General features: G+C 48.1%; 1 protein-coding gene across 2 annotated transcripts in view; it reads right to left on the bottom strand.

The window, feature by feature from the left end:
* The window catches only part of COL5A1 (collagen type V alpha 1 chain), a 134722-nt gene that overhangs the window by 34463 nt on the left and 73424 nt on the right, over nt 1-26835 (bottom strand). For both annotated transcript variants that reach the window (XM_021543582.3, XM_021543583.3), the window contains exons 12-32: nt 25412-25486; nt 23440-23532; nt 20799-20855; nt 19957-20010; nt 19309-19362; nt 17843-17896; nt 15281-15334; nt 14662-14715; nt 12715-12759; nt 10135-10188; nt 10009-10053; nt 9315-9368; nt 8778-8822; nt 7131-7184; nt 4767-4811; nt 3711-3764; nt 3509-3553; nt 2802-2855; nt 2271-2378; nt 1917-1970; nt 598-651 (exon numbers count right to left, since the gene is read on the bottom strand). In XM_021543582.3, coding sequence (XP_021399257.1) covers nt 598-651; nt 1917-1970; nt 2271-2378; nt 2802-2855; nt 3509-3553; nt 3711-3764; nt 4767-4811; nt 7131-7184; nt 8778-8822; nt 9315-9368; nt 10009-10053; nt 10135-10188; nt 12715-12759; nt 14662-14715; nt 15281-15334; nt 17843-17896; nt 19309-19362; nt 19957-20010; nt 20799-20855; nt 23440-23532; nt 25412-25486 — 1206 coding nt within the window. The remainder of the gene's footprint in view (nt 1-597; nt 652-1916; nt 1971-2270; nt 2379-2801; nt 2856-3508; nt 3554-3710; nt 3765-4766; nt 4812-7130; nt 7185-8777; nt 8823-9314; nt 9369-10008; nt 10054-10134; nt 10189-12714; nt 12760-14661; nt 14716-15280; nt 15335-17842; nt 17897-19308; nt 19363-19956; nt 20011-20798; nt 20856-23439; nt 23533-25411; nt 25487-26835) is intronic.

The raw sequence follows: 26835 nt of genomic DNA, 5'->3' as shown, positions 1-26835 counted from the left end.
AATATAGGTAATAGGCATTGGGAAAAACTGTAACCATGTAACACGTAATGTCCCATATAAAAGACAGAAAAGCACCATTTAATATAGGTAATAGGCATTGGGGAAAACTGTAAACATGTAACACGTAATGTACCATATAAAAGACAGAAAAGCACCATTTAATATAGGTAATAGGCATTGGGGAAAACTGTAACCATGTCACACGTAATGTACCATATAAAAGAGAGCAGCAGCCCTGGGCAGGGAGAGAAGAAGCAGTCGGGGTCAGAGAGGATGTCAGGGTGTGTGTGTGCCTCTGCCTGAGCTGTGAGCAAACCACAGCAGCCCCAGAAGAAAATCTTTTAGATAACTTGCAATAAACTGCCTTGAGACCCAACAACAGAAACTGCTGAGTTTTCTTTGGAAGCTCGGGCTGGAGGAGAGACTTTTCCACCACACGGAGCCCCTGACCCAGGCTGGGGTTCCGACATGGCATGAGCCTTTTTGGGCAATTCCTAAGTGGGAAAGCCTCTGGAGCAGCAGCCCAGCAGTGGAGGGATGCCCCCATCTCTCTGGAGAGAAAGGAATGAGCGAGGCAGTGGGAAAAGCAGCTCTTACCCGTGTGCCCTTCTCTCCGTTGGCTCCTGGGAATCCTGGGAAGCCGATGGAGCCCTTGGGGGAAGAGCAGAGAGGGAGGGAGAGGCTCAGGACAGCCCTGGGGCAGCTCTGGCCATCCCCAGAGCTCCCAGCCCTTGTCCCTTGAACCTCCCTCCAGTATCAGCCAAACCATCAGGCCTGGGGTGCCGTCCGAAATTCAATTTACAACACTAAAAAACAAATACCCATTGCTCATTAGCAGTTCCCACAAAAACCCAAGCCCACGGTTGTGATGGGAGCCCAGGCAGGATTTGGGATTTTAGCTCCTAAGTCGCTGTGGTGCACATGAAAATTGAACTCCTGGTTTGTTCTTTTCTGATGTCAGCGCCTGGAGAATTACTGCTTCTGCTTTTAAAATATGGATTAGTCCAAGAAAATGCAAAAAAACACCCCCCCAAGCTTGCTCCTGATATAAAATGTAAATTAAAAAATAAACCAGCCCCACCACAAGCAGGAAACAATCTCTTGCAGATAATTATGTCTCCAGAATGAAACAAGCCTGGGTTGGTTCGGTTTTTTTTTTAAGCAGTGAACATGAATAATAAAATACGATTCTTACAAAAAAAGTTAACAAAAACAGAAGTTCCCAAAGCCTCCAGGGCATGTGAAATCTGGGCTGAAGCCTGAGTCTATGGAACGGAATTCACAGCTTTAATTTAAAAAAATGCCTTGGAAATGGCCTGAATGGAGGTGGGCATGGAGAGAAGCTACAAAGAGTGTTTGCAAATATGCAAATGGAGCTTTCTTTTCATTTCAGGGAGACCCTGAGTCATTAGATATTCCCCTTAATTAATTGGATTATGCTGTCTTGGAAGATGAAAACCCTAATCCAAGGAGAAGGACCGTCATGCCTTTTAGCAGCAGGAAAGCTCCCAGGAGGCATCCCTGCACATCCCAGCCCTTCTCCAGCTCTTCCCACCACTTTGGGACCGAAGCCATGCACAACCTGAATTCCACCAGCTCAGGGCTGGCAGCTATTTTTGTCCATCCCTATTTTTGTCCTGCATGAGTGGGAAGGAGGGACCTCACCCCACAAATGGGGGCTGAGCTGGGCAGCGTTCCTGAGCTCCCCAGCCCATGCCAAACCTCCCCATCCCATCCAAATCCCAAACCTTCTCATCCTGTTTCTATCCAAACCTCACCTCATCCAGACCTCCCCATCCCATCCCATCCCATCCCATCCCATCCCATCCCATCCCATCCCATCCCATCCCATCCCATCCCATCCCATCCCATCCCATCCCATCCCATCCCATCCCATCCCATCCCGTGCCCGTTACCTTCGGGCCCTGCCTGCCCGGGTACCCAGGCAGTCCTGGCACACCAAGTTTTCCCTGGAACAGAAGGAAAAGTGATTTTTTTGAGGGTTTATTGAAATTAGACCGAGCTTTTATTGAAATTTATTGAAATTAAACTTTCAATTTCTTCACCTACTCCCCCTCTGATCTTTTTATCTGAACCCAAACAAATAACCCCAAAAAGATCAACGCCTCAATGTGGCTGCCCTAAACCCACCTTCACACAAAACTCCCACAGCTCCTCTTCCCCCTTCTGCCCTAAAACTTTCCACACCCCCGAGACTCCCAAAATAGTGGGGATTAGTGTAAAACACAGAATTCCCATCCTGGGCTCACCTTCTCTCCAGCAGGCCCAAGAGGACCTGGATCTCCATTGGGGCCAGAGCGACCTTTGGGACCTTCAGGCCCATCCTCACCCCGGGGGCCAGGAGGGCCAATTTCCCCCTGTTAATTACAAGAGAAGTGTTAATTAGACAGGCAGGTCCCAGATCCTGTGTGTGGTGGCAGCAGATATTCCATGGAGCTGCTCTGGGAGAAAGCTGGGCTTCAGCAAGAGGCTCAGGAGAGATGAAATTGTGGAGTGTGGGGTTTTAGCCCACAAAATCCAGGTGTTATCCACAAAATTATCCCATCCTCCCTGGGAATATCTGCACAAAACCAGCCTTCATCAGCTCTGGCAGGATAATTATGGGAATTATTGGGAATTTTGAGCTGTTGGCATGGATTGTGGCACTGCCAGCTCCAGCACAGGGGACAGCAGTGTCACTTTGTCCCACAGGGGAGCAGGAGATGGTTCCATGCTGGGAACAGCCTTCTCCTGGCTCACCAGGAGCTGCTGGATTGATCCCACAGGTCCCAGACTCTCACCCGGTCTCCTTTGATGCCCATGTCACCTTTGAAGCCAGGGAAACCATCTTCACCCTAAAAATGGAGAGGAGAAAAAAATCACCCAAGGTATAGAGATGGAAAAAAAAAAAAAAAGAATTAAAGTTTCTCAAGCTCCATTTGTCCAGGGAGAACAAGCTGAGGTGTCCACACATTTCCTTCTCCAAGTCCTTGGAGTGCTCAGTGGAATAGAAAGCCACCCAAAATTCCAAAGATCTTCTACAAGTGTCCCCAAGTGTGCCCAGAGCCAGCATCACAAGCAGGCCCAACGTGAACAACAGGACCTTGGCGGCACTGGGAACCAATTATTTCTGAATTAGAACTGGTTTTATCCTCAAGAAAGAAATTTTACATCTGCTGCCAGGCAGCCTCCAGGACACTGCAATATTTCCTTCAGCCAAGAAGGTTTAATTGCAGATTAATCAATAATACATCTCATCCTACAGCTAATCCCTGAGAGGCAGCAAAGACATTCCCAGAAAGTTTTAAAGTTTGGGAGATCCCAAGCTCAAACTGCTGCTGAATTGCTGGGGAGGGGCAGGAATGAAGGAAAGGTGCTCAGTCCCCTTTATTTTTTTTCCCCCAAGAAAAACCCCTTGTGCAAAAGAAAACCTCCCAGGAAATATCCTGTGGGATCCACCTACAAAAATGCTCAGAAATTGCAGAAACACAACCCAAATTGAGCTCACCTTTTCCCCCTTGGTGCCTTTCAAGCCACGAACTCCATCTGCTCCCTTGAGAGAGAAACCAAGATGTTACCAGGGTAGGGGCAAGGTTTAGAGTGATGAAATTAAAAGTCACCATTAATTGTGGTGACTTCTGATTTCTTTGATGTTTAATTGCATTTCTGCAAACTCCAGAGACGTGGACGCTGCTCCTGCATCTCCTTACCTTGACTCCACGTGGTCCTGGATATCCAATGGGGCCCTGAGGACCTGGGGGACCCTGAGGGGACAAGATGCAAACAAGAAAAACATGTCAAAAACCAACCCAAAGGTGCAGTGATGAGGAGAAGGTGGGGAGAACAAATTTCCTGTTTTCTACATTGGTAGGAATGGCAGCAGCCACCTGAAAACAACCCCAAAAAAAAAAAAATCCAAATTAGCCCAAACCATTAGGGAGCTGCAGGAGCATCACCTGCAGCAGGTGTGGTGGGCTGAGCTGATGGCAAAGATCCGTCCAACAGCAAAGGGAGGATGAGGAGGGTCAGGATAGAAACACCTTGTTAGAAAGGGGATTTATACACAAGGTTTTGTGGTTTGGGTTGGAGAAAACCAGCGAGGAGGAACATGTTCTGCTGCCCCCCTGCTTCCAAAGCACCCTGGTGATGATCACAGAGAGGAGGGACACCCCCAAACCATTTTGATTGCTCCAGAGGAAAGGTTGGAATTTGCAGCCTCCTGTGACACCAGTGGGACAAACCCAGCTGTGGTTGTGTCCAGGACACTCCTGGGTGTCCACCCAGCTGGGCTGAACTCTGAGCGAGGCTTTGGACAAGTGCAGTGTGGTCTGGGAGCCTGGGCTGCAGCAGGAATGCAGCTGGACAGATCTCCTGGATCAAATCTCCTGGACACATGGACCAGTGCATAATTCAAGGGCTTTGGCCTCTGGCAGTAATCTCAAATTTATTGTTAAATACGGATTTGGAGGGGGAAGGGGGAAAAAAATATATTTTCTACATTCCCTGTGCCACAAAGGATATTTATTTGTGTCTGTCCAGAGCAAGCTTCCCTTCCCAGGCTCAGTTTTGGTGCTCTGCTGGCCAGGAGAGCTGGGAGGAGCTCACAGGAGACAGCCAGAGAGAAAATCTGGGCTCAGCTTTCAGATTTCAGCTGGGTTTGCTTCTCAGCACCTCCTCTGCCCTCTGGCCATCCCTGTGGAGATCCAGCTCCACCCAGCTGCCCTGACCTTCCTCCTGGCAGAGCTGAGGGATTTGTGGACACCTACCTGACTCCCCTTCTCTCCAGGAGGACCTTCCTTGCCAGGATGACCCTGTGGATAAAAGAGACAAAGAAAAGAGAATCTTGGGGTTTAGGGCACATTTAATTTTGGGGTTTAGGGCACATTTAATTTTGGGGTTTAGAGCACACTTCATGCTTTGGTAGCTGTGATTTATTTGTCAGAGTGCAGCTGCTCCCCAGGAAGCTCCTGCTGACACGAGTGGCCTCCCTGAAGCCACCTTGCTTTTCCCGAAGGGAAAAGAGCAGCATTTGGATCCTTGGTGCTTTTCCTCAGTGGTTATTTCTAATTTTCCCCTTTAGCACCTCCCAGCAGAGCAGAACGAGGCATTCTGGAATATTCTCTGCACAGCAGAACACCTGGGGGAGCTCAGCAGGATTGCAGCACGGGGATTTTGTGGGAAACAAATAAAATAAGGAAGGAAAACAAATAAAAGAAGGTAGGAAAACAGATAAAATCCTGCTGGCAGGAAACCTGTGAAGGTCACAAGATGCCCAGACTGGTCAGAGCCCCTCATTAAAGCACCAGATCCCATGACAAGTGCTCAGCTAACCTGCATCCCTGCTAGGCAAGCTGGAGGCTGGCCAGATTCCTCCTGGGATTTGATGTTGAAGAATTCAACATCCCAGAGCTCCCAAGGAGTTCTCATCACCAGCCTTTAGGGGTGGCAGGCAGAAAAAAATCAAACTGTGAATTGCCCCAGGTAGAGCTGGGAGGTTCAGTGAGAAATGGGGAATTCAGGAAAGTGGTTTTTGAGAGGTTTCCCTGCAGCTGGATGCAAAATGGAGCTGGGATGGAAAAGAACTTTTGGTTTGGCAACATCTGCAATATCAGTGACCCCTGGAAGGGCACTCACTGCACACCCAGGGACCTTTGTAAAGGATGATGGAAGCACATCCAGCTGCTCTAAAGCATTCTGCACTCTCTGGTGTCTTCACTGAACTCTCTCCTTTAAATTCACAATTTTTTACCAATATAACAAAGGAAATGATGAGCATTTCCCATCATGGGTTTCAGAAGGGAATGTCAGACAAGCCAGACTCCCAAAGTTTAACAAAGGAACAAAATGCCAGCTGTCATTCCTCCATCAGCAAAACGGGGGAGAAAACTCAAATCTCAGTTTGAGGTGAAAATCCTGTGGTTTGAATGGCACCAAGGGCACAGAGGATCCATAAATCACTCCTGCCTTCAGCTCCAGCATGAGCCTGCAGCAGGATTTCCAAAGCTTTGCTTCACCCTGCACGAAATCATCCCCATTTTCACCCTGCCCATCTCCCTGGCTGCTCCCAAGATCACAAATTGGTGAGTGAGGCTCCCAGGGATTTTCAGGGATTTTTCCAAAATGGATTTCTATAAATAGAACCTCAGGGATTTTCAGGGATTTTTCCAAGACAGATTTCTATAAATAGAACCCTTTTTGTCCTTGGAAAGAGCAAGCCAAGCCCTCAAACGCTGCCCACCTGTGGGAAAGGTCGCTGTCCATGCACAGCCACTCTGCAGCTCCTCCACAGGCTGCTTAAAAATAGAATTTCTCCAGCAGAACCTCCCCAGAGGCTGCTGCAGGAATTTCACATCAAAACCTACAGATTTAGAGATGTTCTGGGCTTTGCTGGAGCTGCTCTGTTGACTCAGCTAACAATTGTATGGATGTTCCAAGTGCCCTCTGTAGGAATGATAATCCCAGGGTGGGAAATGTAATTTTTCTTTTTTTTTTTTTAAATTTTTTTTTTCCTCGGGCCGTGCTTTGCATTTGCAGAATGAAACAGTTTTGTGGGGATATTTTTTTTTTTTCATTCTTAAATGAACGAATCTCTGAGATGGGTAACAATGAGATGGGGTTGAAAGGTTGATTTTGGATTTCTACAGCGAGGAGCAAATGATGTTTAAAGTGGGATTAGAGAGGGGGAAGCTGAATGGAACATTGACAGGGAACTTCCACCTCCAGAACGCAGGAGAGGAGCAAGGAGAGAGGAAGGAGAGGCCTGAGGAGATGCTGATGGTGAGAAGTACCCATGGTGAGCAGAGCTGTGATGGGGCTTCCCAAACCAACCCCAGCCTCCAAGGAAGGTGAGATGACCTTGCAGGATGTTGCCTTTTCCCATATTAATCTTTTATTTCCATAATAAATTATATTTTCTTCCACATTAAACTCTATTTCCATTCTGAACTCTTTCTCTCCACATTAAACCTCCTTCATCCCAACCTAAAAACCTTTTCTTGCTTTTCCCCTCCCCATTCCCTTCCCTTTGAGGGGCTCAGATCCCAAGCTGGGCTCCCATTCCCACGCCCAGGGGCCATGCCAGGCTGGAAAAGCAGGAAAAGCCCAGCAGGAAGCAGGAGAGCAGCACTTACCGGGGGCCCATCAGCACCAGGCATGCCAGGCAGACCAGGTTTGCCCAGGGGGCCCTAAAACCAAACACAAAATCAATCAGAACATCCAAGGATGGAGATTTCCAGCCGTATTTCCAGCTCTTCCCAGCTGTCAGAGGCTGCAGAGGTGGAAAAGCTGCCACGGCTAGGAGGGAAATCTGTTTCTTTCTGTGTTGCAGCATCCTGGGACAGCTGACACACGGGCAGGATGCAGCAAGGAGAGCCCCACGGGAGCTTCAGGCACCACAGCCTGCCAAAAACCCGGGGTGCTGCACAGCTGGGTGAGGACAAGGTGAGGATTCCAAACTCTGGGCTCCCAGGACCAAGAAATGCCCATTTTTTGGTGAGGATTCCAAACTCTGGGCTCCCGGGACCAAGAAATGCCCATTTTTTGGTGAAAAATGGCAAAGGAGAGGGAGCTGCCCCAGCTGATGGCACTGGCTGCTCTAACACTGCTCAGTGAGCACCTTTTAATTAGCAGCTGCTGATTTCTCACAAATCAGGAGGTGCCACAGGTCTGACAGAGCTGTCAGGGTGCTCCTTCCAAGGGGATTATTGAGAATTCCACTCCAAACAAGCAGGAGGGGACACACAGGGACACACACACAGTGTCCTTGCTCTGTGGGAGCTGAGAAAACCCTGAAGGAAAAATTTCTCCTCCTTTAAATCCTGCTGGTTCCAGAGCTTTTAGGAGAAAATTCTCACTCTTTAAATCCTACTGGTTCCAGAACTCATGGGAGAAAATTCTCCTTTACATCCTGCTGATCCCAGAGGTCTTGGGGGAAATTTTCCTCCTTTAAATTCTGCTGGTTCCAGAACATATGGGAGAAAATTCTCCTTTATATCCTGCTGGTTCCAGAACCCATGGGAGAAAATTCTCCTTTACATCCTGCTGGTCCCACAGCTCTTGGGGTAAATTCTTTCCCTTCAAATCCTGCTGGTTCCAGAACTCATGGGAGAAAATTTTCCTTTAAATCCTGCTGGTTCCAGAACATATGGGAGAAAATTCTCCCTCTTTAAATCCTGCTAGTCCCAGACGTCTTGGGGTAAATTCATCCCCTTTAAATCCTGCTGCTCCCAGAGCCCTTGGGGGAAATTTTCCTCCTTTAAATTCTGCTGGTTCCACAGTTCTTGGGAGAAAATTCTCCCTCTTTAAATCCTGCTGGTTCCAGAGCACTTGGGGGAAAATTCTCCCTTTTGAAATCTTGCTGGTTCCAGAGTTCTTGGGGGAAAGTTCTCCCCCTTTAAATCCTGCTGGTCCAAGGCCAGCACCAACCCCACGCTGACAGGCAGAAAATCAGAGGCAGAGGGAAGGGATCCATGGGCTCTTCCCATTTTCATCCCACTCAGACTCCCAAACCCCACAGAAAAAGACAATTTTCAATCCTCTCCTCGTGTTTTACCATAGGCTGCCTTCAAAATGTTTCTCCTCAGAGGGGAAATGAATGCAAATATGATGAATTAGAGGTAAACTGGGCTTGATCTCTCCTCTGTCTGGAATGAGAGGCATTAGACTTTCATGGCCACGGCTGCAAACAGATGTTGCACATGGGGCAAAGGAGCAGCTGGAGGAGCAAAATGCAAATCCATGGCTGAGGGAGGAGAAGCCAGAGCTGAATTCCAACTCACTTTCTCTCCTGGGGGACCGATGGCGCCTTGTGGACCTGGAAGACCCTGTGAAAAGCCAAAAAATAATAAAATTAAGGTTGTTAAAGAGCAAGTTTTTCCTTCCAAATGCATCTTAGCTGTGCATTATTTTAGTGAGAGTGAGGGCTGGGGATTTCCCAGCTCCATTCATTCCCAAAATGTCGTGTGAGGGCAATAAAGTGTCTGGAGAGCTGCAGGGGCTGTGGGCAGCCAGGCTGAACCCAGGAGGGAAACAGGGATGCTCCGAGGAGCAGGATTCCCTGGGAGCCAAGGGAAAAGCCTGGATATCTGCAGGAAGGGCTCGGTGGGGTGTTCAGCATGCCACGAGATGTGACTTGGCCAGAGAGACCTCCCGGAGCTGCTCTGGCTGTGCCACAGGCAGCTGAGAGCTGGGGGATCCCACACTGGCTGTGTCTGCAGGTTCCTCAGGCCAAATCTCTCAAAATGCTGCTCCCCTTCCTGGTGCTGAACTGTTCCCCCCTTTTTTCCCCAGCTGTGGAGAAGGAGATTTGTTCTTACCTGAGCCCCGGGGTTCCCCTGCTGTCCTGGGGGCCCTGGCTCGCCCTGAGGGCCCTGTGAGGAGACAAGGGCAGGTGGGAAAGGTGAGATGGAGCTGGAAGCACAAATTCCTGGATGTCCCCAGTTGTATCCCTGTATTCCCACTGCCTGGATACCCCTGAGCTGGATCCACTCCCTCCCACAGCTCCCTGAACCCCCTCTGACCTTCCAAGAGCTCCTGCAAACAGCTTTTCCCACTGGGAAAAGGAAGGGGAAAGTGATTTCAAGGCACATTGACTCCTCCCCAAGGATTTCCAGCCCGCAGGAGCTGAGCAAGGCTTTAACACCACCTAGTTCTGCATTTGTTCTCCATGGAATCCATCCCATCCTCCTCCCCATCCCATCCCATCCCATCCTCCTCCCCATCCCATCCCAGAAAGGTTTTTTTCCCTCTCTATTTTGATATTCATTAGCCCAGCACCCATCTCGAGGAAAATGTTTCATCTTTCATGGAGAAATAATGTGTAATTCCATCAGAAATCACAACAAATTAACATCCATTTGCTGCAGGAAGATGTTCCTGGTGTTTTTCACGGTCTTTGATAGGAATCTAGACCAGGCTCCAAAGCAATTAGCAAATGTAATCTAACAGAATTTTGCATTTTGCCCTATAGGAAAGCTGAACTGCCTGTGAAAATTTGTAGGGATGACTTACCACGTTCCCTTTGGGACCTGTTTGTCCGTCCATGCCAGCCACGCCCTTTGAAAGGATTTATAAAACACAGCAGTAAGAAAATATCACATTATTTCACAGGGAGGGGGAGGGCAGCAGGGAACTCACCGGTGGCCCCGGGGGTCCTGGGGGTCCCTTGGGGCCCAGCAGTCCTCGGGGTCCCTGTGTGGGGAACAAAGCAGGGTTAGAATTCCCACCTGAGGATGAGCCTCAGGCTGGACATGGACACAGCAGGATTTGGAAGGACCTTGCAGGTGCTGCAGCAGCTTCCCTGAGTTACAAGCTGGGAGAGAAATCCTGTGGGCACAGACCCTTCTGTAATAAACCTAAATAATACAGGCATTTATTCCTTGGATTGGAACAAATTCCCCTCGAATTTTTTTAAAAATTAATTTAATCCTACTCCTGGATTACCCTGGAACCCACACTCTTTGTAGCCAAGTCCTTCCAGCTAGGAAGTTATGAAGGGTGACCTGGTAACACCAATGGATCATCCCAAAAATCCCTCCAGACTGAGATTTTATCATGGACAACCCACACAACTCAGCAAGGCTGTAAAGGTTTCCAGGAATTCACATTTTTAAAGGCTTTGGGTCCTCCAGCATCAGGACTTCTGCTATCCTGGTGTTTTCCATCCATTCCTGCCTTTCTCACCAGATTTAACCTGGCACTGCTGGCATTGGTGGCATTGGGGCATCACATGGAGCAAGGGAAACACGGCAGGAGAATTTGAATTCCTGCCAAGGGGATTTTTGGAAATGCCAGCCCAGCCCCTCCTGGAGCCTTCAGGGGGGTTTGGAGTGCAAGGAAAGGTTTGGGCTCTGTGAGCACTCTCTGAGAGCTCAGCTTTTAATCACAGCCCCTTCCTGAAATGAGGAGAACTCTGGAATTTGTATGGATGGAGCTCCTTCCCTGCCATGTAGGAAAGAAAATTGTTCTTGATTGATGGGCAGTTTTATCTGTCTGCCCAAATATTCCCCAGCCTCCTTTTTATGATGCAGAGAGGGCTGAGGAATTAAAATGAAATGCTGCAGGGGGGAATAGGAGACATCAATGAAATGTCTTGTCTTGGAGGTCGTGGGGATTCAGGTCCTGCAAAAAAAAAATTGCAGTTTCCAGCAAAAACTGGATTAATCCAAGGGTCTATCCCAGCCACTGGAGACCTCCTGGAATAAAGCCCTGCATGAATCCAGGGTAGAACCTCCACTGGTGAGGGCAACTGGAAGGAAATGGAGCGGGATGAAGGGAAACCCATTTTGAAGTCCCACCACTGGTTTGAAATGACCTTCTTTTGGCTGAGGACAGAGAGGACAAACCCCCAGCTTTAGGGTGGGTGTATTTACAGCAAAATTCCCTGGAATCCTTTATCCTGGCCATCCCAGAGGTTTTTACTCGTGCTGCTGAAATAAAAATAGATTTCCCTGCGTGTGTTCCCCTCATTTACGCTCCTCTTTTGTTGCTGTGTTACCTGAGCACATAAATGCTTTTAAGAAGTTAATAAGCCATAAGTTATTGCTTGGACATGTGCTAAGGAGATAGCTGAGTTGATTAATCTTTCCCAGAAGTTAATCAGACATCTTGTCTATAATTTAGTTCCGGCGAGTCTGTAAATGCCAACCCTTCCCTCTCCCCCATGAACTGTGTCCAGCAATTCCCATCCATTAATCTCAGGCCACCACGCTGAGCCTCAGCACAACAAAATCAGGGATTTTGAAAGAAATGATAGAGAATGTTCTTTTAATAAAAAAAGAAATGCGTTCATGATGAAATCAGCAACCAACAGCTGCCCCACACAGAAATCTACAGCCAGCACCAGCAGTTTGCACTGCCCATAAAGTGAGAAATACTCATTATCAGGGGGGAAATGCCTTTTCAGAGTATTTAATTGACAGCCTGTCTGTTTGGTTTTTTAGTGGGATTCTCCCTGAAAGCATTTCTTTGCCTTGGTCCAAAGAATTTGTCCAAGCCCACTGAGATCTCCTTGAGATCCTTCCTGACACCAGGGACTGCCAGCTCCTCCTGCAGCCCCTGGGCTCCAAGCATTGACAAAATGCAGATTTGGGAAGTTTTGTGCACTGGGAGCAGGGTATTTCCCCCACTGAATTCAGACAGAAAAGTCTCCTTGAGCTCAATCCTGGCAGGATTTCATCCTGAGGTTTATCAGGAGTCACTGACAAAGCGTGTGGGAGCTGTGTGGTGAAGATGCCACTGCCCTGAGATAAAAAAAACCCAACTTTTTCTCACTGGAATTTGCTATGAACACTCACAAAAACTCTATTTTATATCTATTTACCACACCTAATTTCTACCCCAGCCTGATTACCTCAATCCCAAACCTGAGAGAAGAATACAGGCAGGAAAATTGACATCAATCTAAGTTTTACATGTACTGTTATGATTTTTTCTGAGCAATCAATGAATTCTTTTTTTTTCATTTAAAAAACACCAATCAAACAAACAGACAAACAAAAGAATTCCCTCTTTTGCAGGAGTGAAAATAAATGAAAACTATTAATGAAAATAAGCAAAGCAGAGTTGTTCCAGCACAGCCACTCTCAAATTGTTCATGTGGAGCTCCAAGCTGGGTTCAACCCCAGGGCAAACTGCCCCACAAGAGCCCTAAAAATGCATTTTCCATCCCAAATCCACGGGGAAATTTCCATGGGAAAGGGGAAGGGGATTACTCACAGGTTCTCCAGGGAGACCTCTGGGTCCAACTTCTCCATCATCTCCCTGGGCAGCAGCAGAGGCACGGAGAGAAGCAGCAAGAGACAGAAAAAAAGCAGTTTTAATTCAGCCACCTCACAGGGGTTTTGTCCTTCTGTAATAATATTCACACAGAAAAGCAGTTTCTCTGGAGGACTGACAGGGTTTCTGTGCCTAAGGAAGACCTTGGAAGCCTGAGGAGTAAAATTGAGTTTGCCAGGGACTAGAAAGGCCTGAGGACACTCCAGAATTCCTGCTGATTTTCAGGAAGATGGATTTTGCCACCAGACCAGGGGTTGTAGAACAGCTCAGGGCAGGTGAGACAACAACCACAAGATTGAACACCAAACTGGACAGCGAGGCAGGGTGGGAATGTGATTCAGCCAAATCAGAGCTCCTCACATAAACCAGAAGCAGCAAAATGGTGATTCTCCATCCCTCCTCTCCCATATCCTGCTGGGATAAAACCCCAAAATGATCAAGTGGTGCTTCCCCTGAGCTGCTTTTAAATCACCCCAACCCTGAGGCTCCCCTTTGGGAAAGCAAGCCCAACACCTTTCCTGCTGTGCTGATCCTCCATGCTCTGCTCCCAGCCCTGCCCTCCTGGAATTGTTTCCTTTTCCCTTTGGCATTCAGGATCTGACTCTCCTCCTTCCCCTCTCGGGGTCTGGGTGTTGGGGTGACCCCAGCAGTGTCAGAGTCCTCATTTCCCAGCCAGAGAAGGAGTCTGAATGTGTAGGATCAGCTCCTCAAGGTTATTTATTTTTCCTTCTTTCTCTGCCCTGCTGAGCTCTGTCCAGCAGCTTGGCAGTGCCATCCTGTCTGCTCTCAGAGCTGTGTTTATATTTTATACCAAAAACTACCTGGACTATATTTGCAATAACCTGCCAATATCTATAATTTATATTGGACAGTGTGTCTGTACCTTAAACCAAGAGAAAAGTGTCACCATCACAGCAAGACATGGAGGGCAAGGAGAAGGAGAAGGTCAGAACATGCCCAAATCCATCTTGTCCCCTTGAACCCCATTCTAAAACCCCAAAAATTCTACTTTTTCACCCTGCATCAGTTCAAATATCACACTACTCAAAACTTTGTGGCTTATAATTCCTCACACAACGCTGGCAGCTTTTTCCACAGTTTAAAATGGAAGCCACGGGTGTTTTTGACTTTGTGCCAAGGTCCCTGAGCCCCTGGCAGGGTCTGGGGACAGCCAGGGCAGGCAGAGGGATGCGCTGGGTTCCCACATCCCCCTCCAGCTTTGCTCTGCTCACCCCCAGAGCACCTTCCAGCCACAATGAATTAACCCTCCCCAGGCTGTGGCCAGGGAGCTGTGGTTATCTGAGGATTATCTGAGCTGCGCAGGGACACCAGGAGCCCAAAGTGGGAGGAAAACACCTTGGAAGGGGATTGGGAAATGCTGGGAAATCCACACTGGCTCCTCGGGTTGAACCACACACCCGTGGCTTCAGCATTTTTAAGCTCTCTCCTTAAACCAGGGATCACTTAGTCTGGATTTTGCTAAACACCTTCTGTTATTGACTGGAGGAGAAGTGAGCAATTCAATCTTTGATCCCTGCCTCTGTCTGGAATTTCTGCTCCCCAGATCTCACTGCGATCCTCTGGATTTCAGGAAATCAGAAGCCATCCTCTGCTCGCTGTGAGCAATAATTTACTCTGTGCTGTTTTCTTTTTTCTTTTAACAACACCTGAGTTTCCTGACCAGATCTTTAAGCCAATTTTTTTTTTTTAAAAAGCCAAAATTATAGCCAAACTTAAAACCAAATTCTTCTTTCCACTTCAAGTCCCTGCTTCTCTCCCAGGGAAGGCTCAAGGACTGGGAGCTCCTGCCATGCCCCTTCCTGATGCTGCAGCTGCTTCTTGTTCCCAGGGGTTCCTTAGGAATTCCCAATCCCCAGGCAGACTTACCCTCTCCCCATCCTCTCCAGGAGCCCCTGGGGGGCCGTGGGGGCCTGGCTCACCCTGCAAAAAAGGGCAGAGAACGCTTCAGAGAAGGTGCAAATGGAAACCACCAGGGAATGCTGAAGAACCAAGGCGTGGATTTGATTTTTCTGTCTGTGCTGGAGGTCCCTGTGCCCTCAGAGCTGCCTCTGCCTCTGCTCCAGGGAGGGGAGGGACACCCAGCCTGCCAAAATAACCACTTCCCCCATTTTTTCCCCATTTTTTCCCCATTTTCCCCCTCCCCCCACCCCATTTTTTAATTATAAAACGAAGAGTTTGAACCCATTGCAATTCCAAGCAATTCCCACCCCGTCCAACAGCAGGTTTTGCCTCTTGCTATGAATTTTTTTAGGATTTTTTAAATCCTACGGCCTTTACCTTAGGATTTAAGGTAATTTCTTCCTCCCCATCCCAATCTGGAGCAGCCCCAGAAGGATTTTGCAGAGGGATTTGGCAGCTCCCTGAGGCTGCTGTGACATCCCACGGGCTCTTAGGGATGCTCATCCTCTCCTGTGCTTCATCCCAGCCCCTCCAGCCTCCTCCTCCTCCCAGGGTTTCACCCAGGCAGAACTGGAAGAACACTTACCCTGTTTCCCTTCTCACCAGGCAAACCAGCCAAGCCATCAAAGCCTCGGTCACCCTGAAAGCAAAAATTTAAAAAGTTTAAAACCCCATTTCCAGCTGTATTTGTGCACCTTTCCTGTTTGTTTCCTTTCTGTGTCAAGGAGAAATCGATTTTCTCCCTCAGACATTCAGCCTCCACCTTCCATCAGACCAGGGATGATCTCAGGGATGAAAACAAGGGAAAAAAAATCACCTCCAAGTCTGTATTGGTTTTGCTTTGTTAATTTTAGATTTTGTTAATGCTGAGAGTTTTTGGATGGTGTATTAATGAGTGTGGTGGGTTTTAGTGTTGGTTAATTAATGGTGTATTTCTTTTTTGTTGTGAGCTAGGATTAGGAGAAAGGTAAAGTAGGTTTAAAACTTTAAAAGGGTATAAAGAAAGAATTATTAACAGTAACTAAAAGAGAGAGTAGTGAAGATAAATTTAGGGTAAAAGTTCTTATTATCGCATGTAAAAACTACCACATTTTCATCTGGCAAACTCTTCCCTCTTCCCCCAGCTGAAATGCTTTTCCATGTGGATTTCAGAGTTTCTCTGGGTGATTTTTCCATCTCCCTTCTAGGCAGGTTCTAATCCAATGATTTATTTCATTTTAATTCCATGAATCAATGAGCAAAGTGGGTAACCCCACACCTGCCACCAGGTGAGCTCTCCCCCCACCCCATCCATCCTTGGTCACCCTCCAAGGAAAGAAAGAGAGAGAAATAAATTCTGGATGTTTTCTCAATGCCACCAGGAGAGGAAGGAGCTGTTCCCTAAATGCCTCAGCTCCCTGGGGAAGAGAGAGGACACAGAGGGGGCTGCAGATCCTGGGTGATCCCAATGCCCAGAGAGAAAAAAGCCCTTTTTTCCCTGGGAAGGGTGAACCTCGTGTGTTTTCACACGTGAATCACTGAGACAGCCCTAGCTGTCTCGTGATAATATTGGCTGTTTGCAAATATTAAAGTGGATTTTATATGTGTGGTGTTAAAGCAACGTTGTTACAAGGATATGGTTTGTATTTCTGTTGTTAATTAAGCTTAGTGAAATAGCTGCTCGTGTTAAAATGCCTGCTGGGGTGGGATAACATCCCCTGAACACAGGATGAGGAGACTGTTGTTGTTGGACGAAATGAGGACACAGAAGTTTGGTAAATTTAAAAAAGAAAAGACCCGGTTTTATTCAAGCATCTGGTATTTATAGAATTCTAAAGGTGACCACAAATTGGAGGATGGAATTACCACTTCTCCAACCACACTGGTCTAAAGATCAATTAATCATTTCACTCTACCTACAGAGAATATTTATCCATGAAATTGTGAGGGAACTCTGATTCTCAAATATGTAAACACTATCAGAAGGCTAAAGAAGCTTTATGAGAACTATAAAACATTGAAAAGAACTAGGAAAGAAAACTTAACACTTTTAAAAATCAGGCCAACAGACACCTGTACACAACCATCAGCACTGCCCCTCTGAAGGCAGTGTGCACCAAGGCCCAAAATAAGATAATGATAAAAAAAAAGCTAAAACCACAACCAAGGAACAGCACAAATAGCAATAAAATAGTATGAATTTCAATAAAAAGGCAGATCCAAGGAGGAGCCACGCTGAACAATTCTTGGAACACGTAAACTAGCTTAGAGAAAATGTTTACTATGCATAAGGGCCTATGAATATGCAACAGGCTGATGGAAGGGAAAAGATATTTAAGGGGTATCCCGAAGATAATAGTCTCAGCTGAGTGCCAGGGTGCACCCAGCCATAATAACATTTGCTCCTTGTCTCCTCTTGTCCTTTATTAAACTTTTTGCACGTTCACCAGAGAGTGAAGGTGTTTTTCACACCCTGCAAATCCTCCTCCTCCCCAGCACTGCTTTTTCCATCCCCTCCTTGCCTGGCAGCCCCTCCCTGAGGCACAGCCTCATCACAACCCTTTGCTGGGTAAATAATTTGTGCTCTCCCATCTCTGTCTCCAACTCTCCCATCTCTTGCAGCCTTAAGTATCTCCACAATAAAGTGCTTAAAACATTCCAAGGCACCATTCCCCGGGCAAACTGCGTTCCATTTTAGCACAGCAGCTTCTTTCCTGCTTGATAATTCCAGCTGAATGAAGGGATTTTTGCCTCCAATAAAAAAATAATATGGGGAATTAAAATTCCTCACCATGCCTCCACTTCCTCACCTGGTTAAGAGGTGGTTTTTTTGGTGGTTCTACTCTAGAGGCTTTCCAGCCACTCGTTCGTATTTGTTTTTTGTAATTGGGATTCGGAAGTATTTGTTCTACAACTGCAGCAGATTTCATCCAGCAGTTTAAAAAAGTGGCATTAAAGAAAAACAGGGAAAGAAAAGGGAAAATTGCTGTTCTGCCTTCCAGGAGTGTGTTTAACTTCCCTCTCTTAACATCCATGCCTTCACAGGAGCCTCTGGACCACCTCAGCACCTCCTCCAAGCACGCTGGGCTCCTTCTCCATGGGTCCCTCAGCTCATTCCTGCTAAAGAGAAGGTGCAGATCCCCCAAAATCCATAAAAACGTGGCTCTACCTTTGGTCCTGTCTGGCCTGGCATTCCCCGGGCACCGTCACTGCCAGCTCGTCCCTGCAACAGAGAGCACCAAAGTCAAATCCAAAGGGTAACTCAGGGCCAGGGCTGGTTCAGGGATTAGTTAAGCCAGGCTGAGGGTTTATTTAAGTCAGACAGCTTCTCCTGGCAAGGGAAAAATCCCTGCTCTGTGTTTGAAGCCACATCCTGGGGCTAATGAGAGGTGGGAGATGAATGGCAGCGAAGCCACTTCACTCCATGGGCCACGGCTGTTGGTTTTTATGTGAAAAAAAATGATCTCCCAGCACATTTTGAGAGATGCTAATGATGATGGCTGCAAATTGGAATGAGAGTTTCTGTCTCCAGGAAGGCAGAAGTGGGTCACACACAAGACTTGCTCGTTCCTTCCTCTGGCAAGTTGAGTCACGGTGAGCCAGAGGGGGGTGTGAAATAAAAATCAGAATTAGGGATGGAAACAGAGCAGGATTTACACCTGATCCATTCTTGGGACCGGATTCTCCTCACACACTGCCAGGAGTGGGGACTCCAAGCCAGTTCAAAGCATTTGTGCAGCTACAACCCCAGCACCAGGGAGCCCAAACAGCCCGGGATAAAAGAGTGGGATGTGCAGCCTTGAATTCCCCCCACACTGGTCAGATTTTAACTCCCATCCTGGTTTCTGTCCTCCCAGATTTTAACTCCCATCCTGGTTTCTGTCCTCCCAGATTTTAACTCTCCTCCTCATTTCTGTCCTCCCAGTTTTTAACTCCCATCTTTTTGTCCTCTTAAATTTTAACTCCTCTCCTTGTATGTCTCCTCTCAGTTTTCAACTCCCACCCTCATTTTCATCCTCCCAAATTTTAACTCTCCTCCTCATGTGTATCCTCCCAGATTTCTACTCCCATTCTCATTTGTGTCCCAGATTTTAACTCCCATCCTTGTTTCTGTCCTCCCAAATTTCAGCTCCCATCCTTCTGTCCTCCCAAATTTTAACTCCCATCTTTGTGTCCTCCCAGATTTTAACTCCCATCCTTCTGTCCTCCCAAATTTGAACTCCTATCCTGGTGTCCTCCCAGATTTTAATTCACATCTTTGTGCCCTCCCAGATTTAACTCCCATCCTGATTTGCAGCCTCCCAAATTTTAACTCCCATCCTGGTTTGTGTCCTCCCAAATTCTAACTCCCATCTTTGTGTCCCCCTAGATTTTAACTCCCATCCTTCTGTCTGTCCTCCCAAATTTCAACTCCCATCTTTGTGCCCTCCCAGATTTTAACTCCCATCCTGATTTGTGTCCTCCCAAATTCTAACTCCCATCCTGGTTTGTGTCCGAGGGCCTGGCCCAGCCCAGCCTGGCCTCCAGCTGGCTCTTGTGCAACGGCCTCGGTGCAGAGGAATTGTTTGGCAGCAGGAGCAGCTCCCAGCTGGAATTGCAGCTCCTGCTGCTCAGCACAGCTGCCAGGACACTCACCCTGCGGCCTGGCTTTCCTGCAGGACCGGGAGGACCTTGGATGCCTCGTGGACCCTGCAAGGAATCAAGGAGAGAGGAAGAAATGTCACCCCAAGGGACCAGGGGCAGACCCAGTGGTCAGTGCCCACATCAGGCACTGCCGGGGCTCTCAGGGCTTCCAAATGAATCCCTGGAGCAGAGCTCGTGGTTCCAAACACCCAGGGAAGGGTCAGGGCTGAGCATCTCCAGGCAGGAATTGTAGGTGTTTGTCCATGGGGAAGCTTTTGCGAGCACGTGGTGGAGATGCATCCCATAAATCACTTCCCTTGCCATCAGAAAATGGGAACTTTCCCTTAATGCAGGATTTAAGGCTTGGGAGAACAACATCCTGAGCTTCAGCGAATTCTCCACTCTTCAAATTTTCTGTTATGCCCAGGACTCCTCCATGAGTGCTTTTTTCAGGAAGGGAGCTGCAGAGTTTTACACTGCTGGCTTAAAACCATGTGCAGAGCCTGCATTCAGACACTTGGAGGGACATTTCCATGCCAAACACGTGTTCCCACAGCTTCCTGCTCCCAGCTGGCACAGGGTGACTGAATCCCTGCTTCCCAACAGCCTCTCAGGCAGGACTGGCTGCTCCACCCTTCCCTTCTCCAGTTCCACACCCACCTGAGGTCCCATTTCTCCAGCTTCTCCCTTCAGTCCTCCGCTGCCTGGGGGTCCCTTTGGACAGAGAAGAGGATTTATTATATTTTTCCTCAAGAAAGCCAGAGAAGAAGATTCCACATTAAGAAAAAGCCATTCATGGATCCAGAGCCCACAAGAAGCTGGAGCAGCTGGGCTGGCTCCATCCTCACCAATTCTATCACTCCCAGTTCCATCCTCACCATCTCCATCTTTTCCCAGCTCCATCCCCCCCAGTTCCAGCACTCCCCAGCTCCATTTACACCATTCCATCACTCCCCAGATCCATCCCCCCAGTTCCACCTCCCAAATTCCATCCCACCATTTCCATCCCCCAGTTCCATCTCCCCAGTTCCATCTCCCCAATTCTATCTTCCCAGTTCCAGCCCACCATTTCCATCTCACCAGTTCCATCCCAGCATTTCCATCCCCCGATTCCATCCCCCCAATTCCATCCCCTAATTCCATCCCCTAATTCCATCCCCTAATTCCATCCCACCATTTCCATCCCCCAATTCCATCCCCTTAGTTCCATCTCCCCAATTCCATCCCCCCAATTCCATCCCCCACTTCCGTCCTACCGTTTCCATCCCCCATTTCCATCCCACAATTTCCATCCTCCAATTCCATCCCCTTAGTTCCATCTCTCCAATTCCATCCCTCAATTCCATCCTACCATTTCCATCCCCCAATTCCATCTCTCCAATTCCATCCCCCCATTTCCATCCCCCCATTTCCATGCCACCAATTCCATCCCCCAAATTCCATGCCCCAATTCCATCCTACCATTTCCATCCCCAATTCCATCCCCCATTTCCACCCCTCACCATCGGGCCCGGCCGCCCCGTCAGGCCCATGGGTCCCGCTGGTCCCCTCAGTGCCAGCTGCAACAGAAGGACAAACACGGCTCACCTTGTGACAAAGCCACCACTGACCCACCAGCCACCCTTCTCCCCACACCCACAAACCCTCGGAGCAACATCCATACTCCCAGGGAATTCCAGATGCACCCCCAGGGAATTCCAGATGCTGTCCCACCCACAACAGGCAAACAACTTCTTCTTGCCCAGATTTGCCGTGGCTGCCCCATCCCTGGAAGTGTCCAAGGCCAGGCTGGGACACTTGGAGCCATCTGGGGTCATGGAAGGTGTCCCTGCCCATGGAAGTGCTTGGAATGAGATGGGCTTTAAGCTCCCTCCCCACCAAACCATTCTGTTATTCTCTAAAAACCCCTGCACTGTCCATGAATCTGCTGAGAGGACATAAATATTTATGGCCCCACTTCACTTCAAGAGAATTTTTTTCTTTATTGTCCTGGTGGTTCTATTTTAGAGGAATTTTTCCCCTTTTTTTTTTTTTTTTTTTGGTGAACATCCCTCCAAACTGAGCTCCAATTCAAGCTGAACACAGGGGGCTTTTTAGCTCCGTAATTAAGGAGTCGTGTTAACCGTGCATCAACCCAATAATTTCCACGGTGGGAAATGGAGCTGGGCCATGCTTTAAAACATCCCTCAGACAATTTGTTCCCTCGTGACAATCCAACACTTCCAAAGAGTTGTAATTATCTGTGTACTCCAGTAATTAAAATCTACCCAGTGGCTGCGCTTGGAATGGCAGAAATATTGCACAAATGCTGGGTTCTGTGGCGTCTTTTTACAACACCCCATTCAAAGGGAGATGCTGTGAGCCACTGCTGGCTGCAGCAACATTCAGTGCCTAATGAAAGCCAAATTTTAAGGGGATAAATCAACCTAATAATGCAATTAACGGCAGTGATAACGAGAAAAACAAACCCAGAAAAGGAAAAGGTTATGCTTGCTGCAGGACTCTCTTTTCCAATCCTGTCATACCCTGTAGTCCCTCACAAAAATGACATTTATTTCCCGTTCTGCATCATGGTTTTCAGCCAAAATGTTGAAGTTCACCAAAAAAAAAAATTGATTTTTGTCCTTTCTAGAAATATTCAGCTTTTCATCCATAGTCCAAAAGTTACCCAGGATTTATTTGGGTTTTAATTTTTTTTTTTTTCCCCAAACCTGGAAATTTAAATGAAAAGGATCTTTGAATGATAGGAGGGAGGTTGTTTATTTTTTGGTAAATCACAATTTTCAGCAGGCAGAAGGAAAAAAAATAAAAAAGAACAAAAGCAGAGAGTTGGAGAAAGCAGATGCTTCTCATGAAACGTTTATCAGGTCAAACCCTCTATTTCCCAGGAAAATAAAAATCTGATGGAAAAACGCTGGGCAGGCTGGAAATTAAGACTGACAAGGTAACACCAGGAACATAATCCAGGATATTATTGGCAGCACAAGGTTAATGGACAGGAAAATGCAGTGGCTGGGAGGATCAGGATTCTGCCTGAATCTAAAAAATCCAAATCATTTGGAAAAGGATGGAAAGCAGAAAATTCCCAGCTAAGCAAACACCTCGTTAAAAACCCAACAGGGGCAGGTGCCACCCGTGGGGGGAGATCCCAATGGATTTTATCCCACCTGAAGGTGAAATAAATTGAGTTTTTAGCTTATTTTAGCCCCCCAAAATCCGTGTTAAAATCTGCAAACAGCTCAGAGTGACAAAACAGCTCCAGCCACACATCCCAGCTGCAGCCAGATGTGGGCTCTGGAGCTGCCCCCAGATAAAACAGCCCCAAAGCTGCGTCCCTTTGGGAATTACCACCCTAAAAAATTTTCTTCTTCGTGGCGAGGGTGTGTTTGTGGCAGAATTTGGTGCCTTGGGGGCGAACAGAGCAGTTTGGGAATTGTGGGGTTCCCCCAGCTCCTTCTGCATCTCTGGTTTTTAACGTCAGCACGATAAAAAAGCTCCCACGAGCGCCCAGGGCAGAGCAATTTCAGAGCTCCACTGGCTAAAAATGAAGTTTTCTTTTGGACAGACAAGTGCAAAGCCTTTCCCACGGAGGTGCCCACCCAGGCAGGGAGCAGGAGCTGTGCTGGGAATGTGCCAATCTTGTTTCACCAGAGAGCCAGGGGTGATTTGGACATCAATCAATAAAGTCATCCGAGGGAAGAAATGTTCCAGGGATGATCACCGTGTATTCCCAAATAAATACATTCAATTACAAATCTGCCTGGTGAGATTCGGGGAGCTGGGAACAGCTTCTGGCTGTGACATAGGTTTCATTATTAGGATTTACTGTGGGGAAAAAACCATACAGAAATAAGAAAATGCTTTGAGCACAGCCGCCAGCTGCTTATAGAGACCCTCAAAATACAAATATACCAAAGCCAGTGAGTTTTCCAGAGGTCTGCAGGAAATCAAAACCAGCTTTCCATCAGCTGGAGCCTTGCTGGTTGCAACTAAAAACCCCAACCATGCAGGTGCAATCCCGTGGCAGGGGAGAGGTTGCACCAGCAGCATGGGGATGAGGATGCAGATAGGGGAGGGGTTTATTCTGCTTTTTCAGGCAGCTGCTGAGAGCTCTGGCGGGCACTGCCAGGTGCCAGCACTCACCCTGGCCTGCTGCAGGATGGCCTGGGCTTGTGCCTCCTGGGCTGACACCATGGGTCCTTTGGAGCCAGCGTCGCCTCCCCCGCTGAAGCGGAACTGGTGGGAGCAAAGTGGACAAAGCAGGTCAGGGTTCTGTCCCTGCACCCTCCCCGGCCTGAGCCCGGGCAGCTCCATCCTGCACGAGTGCCCCCAGCCCGTGCCAGCCCTCCCAGTAACCCCAGTAACCCCAGTAACCAACCCCAGTAACCCCAGTAACCCCAGTAACCAACCCCAGTGCCCACGGGTCAGTGGCTCAGGGCCACCGAGCGAGCGCTTCCCACGCGCTGCCAGCCCGGTGTACCAACAATGAGGGGGATTGTGGGCTGGGGACCTCACACACCACATCCAGCACCATCAGGGCTGCCATTCCCTGCTCTCCCATTGCTGCCATTCCCTGCTCTCCCATTACTGCCATTCCCTGCTCTCCCAGCCTGCCATTCCCTGCTCTCCCAGCCTGCCATTCCCTGCTCTCCCATTGCTGCCATTCCCTGCTCTCCCATTGCTGCCATTCCCTGCTCTCCCAGCCTGGCATTCCCTGCTCTCCCATTGCTGCCATTCCCTGCTCTCCCATTGCTGCCATTCCCTGCTCTCCCATTGCTGCCATTCCCTGCTCTCCCATTGCTGCCATTCCCTGCTCTCCCATTGCTGCCATTCCCTGCTCTCCCATTGCTGCCATTCCCTGCTCTCCCAGCCTGCCATTCCCTGCTCTCCCATTGCTGCCATTCCCTGCTCTCCCAGGTTGGCATTCCCTGGTGCCCAGGAGGCTCTGGGCAGCTGAGGTTCCCTCAGATTATTTGTGGAGCTCCGGACAAAGCAGAGCTGCTGGAGCATGGCACTTTTTGTCCAAACGCTGCTCTTCAAGCCCAAATATTAATGTTTTATTCCCCCAGCTTTGAAGCAGAAGGAGTTTAAGATTTCCTTCCACCCCCACACCCTTTCCTTGGCCTGCTCCTGCCTCAGCTGGGAGGCTTTGCAAGGAGGACACTCCTGCTTGCAGAAGCTCCTTGGACAGCTCTGTCACTTCTGTCTCACCTTTAGGTGTGTGACCACACCAGCCTGGCAGGGAAACGTGAAGAAATTCAATTCCCAGGCCCATGGCTGGCTCCTGGGGTGGCCAGTGACCGTGGTGTGGTGGCCACCAAAGCTCCATGTGGAGCTCCTGGCCCAGGCTCCTGCCAGGAACCTCCCCGGGCTCACCCTTTGGAGCCTGGACAATGTGTGAGATTTTGCCCCAAAAACTCCTTCCCTCCTGCACCCAAGTGCTTATTTCCAGCAGCTGGTTGCCTCACATCAAAAAAAAAAAAGACATTTTTTATTGTCCCAGGACCAACAAGGCTGATTTGGGACTTTTTGGTTTTGTGGAGGAGGAGGAGAACAACACAAAAGAACCACCGGTCATTAAAAGAGGTGGATTAGTTCAGGTGATGAAAAAATTGGCACTTTGAAGAGCTGTTAGAGGTTCCTGAGTATAGGACAGAGAGTTCTGCCTGGAAATTTGGCTCCTGGAGGTGTCCTGAGTTGCTTCTTCATGGTTTTATCTCTCTCTGTGCAGGCAGAAACACCGCAGCTTATTCAGAATTCAGGACAACGCTCTCAGGCACAGGGTGGGATTTCTGGGATGTCCTGTGCAGAGCCAGGAGCTGGACTCAATAATCCTTCTTGGTCCCTTCCACCTTGGGATATTCCATGATTTTTATCATTATCCATCACTTCTGGAAGTTTTTACCTCTCTGTGCTTTTGACTAGTGAAGGAGCTCCAGTGCTTTGCAAAAAACCGATTTACAACAGGAACCATCCAGATCCATCTTTTATCTCATGGAAAACACACCCTTGGGGTAAAGGAGATGGGAGATTTCTGCAAGAAGGGGCATTAAACAACAGCAAAACCGAGAAATCTGACTCACTTTAATCCTTTTTTAGTTCTGTTTCTACTCACAGGCAGCATAAGCATTGTCCCTGGTGGTCCTGGCAATCCATCTGCTCCTGGGAGACCTGGGCGTCCAGGTGGGCCCTGAAAGAAGAAGAAATTAAAATAAATTTCTAAAATATCATTTTGGTTCTGTCCAGACATTAACACCTGTGGTTATGTCATGATATTGTCATGACAGGGATTGAGTTGGTGGGAATCCAAAGTTTTCTTCGATTTTCTTAATTCCCTCCTCTCCCATCCTGCCCCTGCTATTTCCAGGGTCTGCCTCGTGCACTTTTGGAGCAATCCAAATCCTAGCCATGCTCCAAGTTGACAGAATCAATGTTTAGAGTTGGATCTGTTAAAACCTATTAAAAACCCCCAAAAATAGATGAAACTTCCTAACTCAGGGTCAGTGAGAGAGAAATGGAGGGAGATAAATTCATTCCTGCACTCGTTCAGGAATGGCTTTGGGCTGGTTTACAGCCTCTGACAGGATCACTCCATGTCAGAGGCTGTAAACCAGCCCAAATCTGATTAATCTGATAATCTGATAAATCTGATCTGATAAATCTCTGCAGAGAAACACCAGTGTAGGATCTTTAACTGGCACTGAAGCAATGAGTAAAAGATCTATTGATAAAACCATAAAAAAATCAAACATGGCCAATTTTCCCTGGCAAAAAGTTGAGGTTAACCCAGATTTCCTCCTCATTCCACTGATCCCAAATGCAAATGAGGGTGATATCAATGTGTGTGGCTAATTGCAATTTTCACAGCAGTTTAAGGCAACAGGGATTTGACCACATCCCAGCAAGGCCAAGAAAAAGCCCCAGAGCTCATTTTGTGGCCAACAGCTCGGGATTGAGGACTTGGCTACTCCTTTTGTTAGGAAACACCAACAATAAATCAATTTATACAGAACTGGCTCTCTTGGAAGGGCAAGCAATGAACATTTTTGTAGTTCTCACTCTCCTCAACCTGTTCAGACCCCAGAAAAAAATGTAAATACAAAATCCTGCCACAAATCTCAGGCACAAAAAAGCCAGGAAGGCCCGAGGTCACCCCACAAAGGAGGTGGGTAAAGGTGGGGAAGCCAAATAGGTAACAAAGTGCCTAAAAATCAGAATATTTTAATAAAACAACCCAACAGACCACCAAACCAAGAGATTTGGTGCATTATCCTTGCCCCACACTCTTCCAGCAAGATCTCTCTGCTCCCTCTTCTTCCGTGTCCAACTTCACGGTTCCTTCATTCCCTCCCATTAAAAAAAAAAACCCAAAAAACCCATTCAGGCTGAAGTTTCCAGCAGAAATCAGAGCCCAGCCCTGGAGGGGTGAGGAGCTGCCCCAGCCTGGCCAGGGCTGTGGTGTCCCCAGCTGGGCTGGCCCTGTCCCCAACCCACAAGGACAAGGCACCACCACCAGCCTGGATTAACAACGCCGCTCCC

The sequence above is a fragment of the Lonchura striata genome, chromosome 22 (genome assembly GCF_046129695.1).
Source record: "Lonchura striata isolate bLonStr1 chromosome 22, bLonStr1.mat, whole genome shotgun sequence".
Taxonomy (NCBI): domain Eukaryota; kingdom Metazoa; phylum Chordata; class Aves; order Passeriformes; family Estrildidae; genus Lonchura; species Lonchura striata.
This window is presented reverse-complemented; position numbering and strand designations above follow the sequence as displayed.